General features: G+C 44.6%; 1 protein-coding gene across 1 annotated transcript in view; it reads right to left on the minus strand.

Moving 5' to 3' along the window:
• Nucleotides 1-3,904, minus strand: part of LOC143290974 (neo-calmodulin-like) — a 9,219-nt gene extending 5,315 nt beyond the window's left edge. Inside the window, exons 1-2 of the mRNA XM_076600559.1 lie at nt 3,651-3,904; nt 1,635-1,668 (exon numbers count right to left, since the gene is read on the minus strand). Coding sequence (XP_076456674.1) covers nt 1,635-1,668; nt 3,651-3,653 — 37 coding nt within the window. The 5' untranslated portion in view covers nt 3,654-3,904. The remainder of the gene's footprint in view (nt 1-1,634; nt 1,669-3,650) is intronic.
• Between the last annotated feature and the right edge of the window lie 1,096 nt (nt 3,905-5,000).

Here is a 5,000-nt window from a genome sequence, read left to right on the forward strand (position 1 = left end):
TATTGTATTGTATTGTTGTTGTTTTTTTCCCTGCCTTCAGTTTAATTTGTTTTTCCTATCGAAGTGGATTTTTCTACAAAATTTTGCCAGGGACAACCCTTTTGTTGCCGTGAGTTCTTTTACGTGCGCTAAGTTCATGCTGTACACGGGACCTCGGTTTATCGTCTCCTCCGAATGACTAAACGTCCAGACCACCACTCAAGGTTTAGTGGAGGGGGAGAAAAATATTGGCGACTGAGCCGTGATTCGAACCAGCGCGCTCAGATTCTCTCACTTCCTAGGCGGATGCGTTACCTCTAGGCCATCACTCCATGGTATTATATCCTTTCTTATTGTATTGTATCAACGTATTGGTCTGGCTTGGATTGTATCGTTCTGGCCAACGACAACACCAACATAAACACTAACAACTACAAAACCAGCACCAACACTAACAAATACAACTACAACACCAACACCACCACCAATGACACCAACGCCAACAACGACAACATCAACATGATCACCAACACCACCACCACCACCACCAACACTAACAACAGCACCACCAACATCAACAACACCACCACCAACATCAACAACAGCACCACCAACATCAACAACAGCACCACCACCACTAACAACACCACCACCAACATCAACAACAGCACCACCACCACTAACAACAGCACCACCAACATCAACAACAGCACCACCAACATCAACAACAGCACCACCAATAACAACACCACCACCAACATCAACAACAGCACCACCAACATCAACAACAGCACCACCAACATCAACACCAGCACCACCAACATCAACAACAGCACCACCAACAACACTAACACAAACAGCACCACCAACAAAACCAACAAAACCACCACCACCACCACTAACAACAACAACGACAACACCGACACCACCACCATCACCAACAATACCAACAACGACAACACCAACAGCAGCACCAACAACAACAACACTAACGACACCAACACCAACGACATCAACAACGACAACACCAACAGTAACACCAACACCAACGACACCACCAACAACAACAACACCAACACCAACACCAAAAACACCAACACCAACAACACAACCACCAACACCAATAACACCAACACCAACACCAACAACAACACCAACACCACCAACACCAACAACACCACCACCAACACCAACAACACCACCAGCACCAACAACAACAACACAAACACCGCCACCAACACCAACACCACCAACACCAACGCCACCAACAACAACAACACAAACACCGCCACCAACACCAACAACACCACCACCAACACCAGCAACACCAACACCACCAAGAACAACACCAACACCAACAACAACAACAGCACCAACAACGACGACAACACCAACAACACCAACACCAAAAACACCAAAACCAACAACAACACCAAAAGCACCACCAACAACAACAACACCAACAACACCAAAACCAACACCAACAACACCAACACCAAAAACACCAAAACCAACAACACCAACACCACCACCAACACCAACAGCACCACCACCAACACCAACACCACCACCAACACCAACGACAACGACAACACCAACAACAACACCACCACCACCACCACCACCAACAACAACAACACCAAGCTTCAACTCACGACGTAGCTGCTCATCGCTGATTGTCACTGCGCTCTGGGAGGACAAACAGAAAAGATTGGATTGACGCAAAGACACACACTGGGCGACTGAGAGAGGGCGAGTGGGCTTAACGGTCACACACACACACACACACACACACACACACACACACACACACACACATGTGGGCATTTATGGCAATGGAACTGCTGATAAAGCAGCTAAAAGAGGAGCACAAGATTCTGAAAAATCGACAAAAATACTTGCCCGACTTTCCGTGAAAGAAGCATACATTATGTTAGAAAAAACAGCATGGGGTCGATTTCATGAACGATGGAAGGCAAAGTTTTCAAAACAGAAAAGGACATTATTCCCCGGAGCATATTATTAAACATAAAATACCGAATTCATCAGCTTGCAATACAAGACTAATAACCTCTACTTTCTTCCGTATAAAACTTGACGCGCTGAAGACAAAATGTAGTAAAAAAAAATGTTATATGAATTTGTGACAAGCACTGCGGCTTGCATCATAGTTTGTTTCACTTTCAACAGTTACGTATATTCTTGCCCAAGTATTTCACTGAGAGTAACTATTCTGCAGATGATTTCTGAGAAGTTATTTCTAACGAGGTTCTTTCAGTAGAACTTTCAAAGGCATTAGTTCATAGCCCTATTTCTACATTCCTTTAATGTACTTCATAGTTGTGTTAATGGTTTTAGTTATTATCATCATTATTGAATTGTTGAAGGTGTTCCGTGACTTGCATTCAACTGAGGTAAAAAAAAGAAAAAAAAGAAAGAAAAAAGTTGGGATTGACTGTCAGTGTACAGTCATTGCATTCCGACTTTCTCTCTCTCTCTCTCTCTCTCTCTCTCTCTCTCTCTCTCTCTCTGGTCAATCATTGGTTCACTTGCTGAAGAATGGTTCTATTTATAGTATTCGTAAACTCTGTGTGTATGTATTCAGTGGTCTGAAGATATGACAGGAATTCGTTGACAGCAATGAAGACATTTAGAATTGACTTACAATGCACAAAAGGCACTTTTGTTCTACAGGTTTAAGTTAGTATGTATTTTACATTGAGTTGTCGCTGCGTGATCACCATATTGTGCACTTTTGACCTCTTTCTAGGGGCCGAGGGCCTGGAAATTAAAGCTTTTGTTCTTGTTCTTGTTCTTGTTCTTGTTCTCTCTCTCTCTGTCTGTCTGTCTGTCTGTCTGTCTGTCTGTCTGTCTGTCTGTCTGTCTGTCTCTCTCTCTCTCTATCTCTCTCTCTCCCTCTTTGTCTGCCTGTCTCACTCTCTGTCTTAAGCAGTCTCTGTCTTTTCTATACATCTCTTTGTCTCTGTCTCTCTCTGTCTCAGTCTCTCTGTGTCTCCGTCTCTCTCTCCTTTCTATATATATATCTTTGTCTCTGTCTCTCTGTCCCAGCCCCTCTCTCTCTCTCTCCTTTCTCTCTCTCTCTCTCTCTCTCTCTCTCTCTCTCTTTCTCCTTTCTATATATCTCTTTGTCTCTCTCTGTCTCTGTCTCTCTCTCTCTCTCCTTTCTATATATCTCTTTGTCTCTGTCTCTCTTTGTCGCTGTCTCTCTCTTCTCTGTCTCTCTCTCTCCTTTCCATATATCTCTTTCTCTCTGTCTCTCTCTGTCTCTGTCTCTGTCTCTCTCCTTTCTGTATATCTGTCTCAGTCTCTCTCTCTCTCTCTCTCTCTCTCTCTGCCCCCCCCCTCCCCCCCCCTCCCCCCAACCCCTAATAACCCAATAATTACATACATACATGATAATTTGCACACACAGAGACACACATACACACACACACGCACGCACGCACACACACAAATACACATACATTCACACCTAACAATTCACACATACAGACACAGACACATGCACACACAAATACACACACATACACACATGATAATACACACACACACACACACACACATCTCTCTCTCTCTCTCTCTCTCTCTCTCTCTATATATATATATATATATATATATATATATATATATACATACATACATACACTTACCATTGCTGCCCCTTAATAAACACCACCACCAGCACGATATAGCCCAAGGAAGACTGTAAGGCCTGTATGCCAGAGGCAGTGCGTTTCACAAGGAAGGCGGGCAGGAGGGAAGGCCAACAGTGCCGTAATCCATCCACCACAGTCACCGAGCACTAATGGTCTGTGCATGTTGTCCCTCCAACGTCTGACCTCAGTGGACACAGCCGGCACACAATGCTAATCCGCTTTGTGTGACTTGAGTGGCCCTGTCTTTGTCCAGGCAAGTGCAGGACACACACACACACACGCACTTACACTTACACACACATACTTACACTTACACACACAGACAAAGTATAGTAAAAAAAAAAATGTTATATGCATCTGTGGTAAGCAGTTCAGCTTGCATCATTGTTTGTTTCACTGTCAGCAGTTACGTACTTTCTTGCCCGAGTATTTCTCTGCAAATGGTTTTTTGGGAAGTTATTTCTGACGAGGTTCTTATGGTCGAACTTTCACAGGCATTAGTTCATAGCCCTATGTCTACATTCCTTTAATGTACTTCAGAATGGTGCTAATGGCTTCTGATTATTATTATCATTATTGAATTGTTACTGTTAAATGTAATTGCATGTTAGTTATGTATTTTTTTGGTATAGTTTTCTACCTTTTCTGTTTTCCTCTTCCACGATTGCAAATACATATACAGACACACACACTCACGCATGGACACACCACACATATAGGTTTCTAAACACCACACACACATACATACAATACACCCACACACCCGCGCACCCCCACATACATCCTCATCCTACTCACTGCCCCCCCCCACCCCCACCACCCACCCCTGCCCTCCCCGCCCCAACACACACACTCACACATTCGCGCGCATACACACACAATCACACACACACACACACACACACACACACACACACACACACACACACACACACACTCACACACCTACACACAACACACACACAGACACATACACAACACACACACACACACGCACACACACATACACCACACACACACACACACACACACACACACACACACACACACACACGTTAATCACGTTATATGGCACACTGCGGCATTTCGCAATGAAGGAAATCCATTTTCTAGTTCCTGTCACTTGTTTGTGTAGTTCTGCAACTCTCTGTCTGTCTGTCTGTCTGTCTGCCTCTCTCCCAACCCTCCCTCCTTCTCTCAATTAACGAACATACATTGCCATTTGCAGAACTCCGCACCCCCCCCCCCCTCGCCCCCGACACACACACACACACACACACACACACTCTCCATGCACCTGTCCGCCCCTTCTCCCCTCCCCTCCCCCTTCCCCTCCCTCGTCCA

Source organism: Babylonia areolata, chromosome 16, assembly GCF_041734735.1.
Source record: "Babylonia areolata isolate BAREFJ2019XMU chromosome 16, ASM4173473v1, whole genome shotgun sequence".
NCBI lineage: Eukaryota > Metazoa > Mollusca > Gastropoda > Neogastropoda > Buccinidae > Babylonia > Babylonia areolata.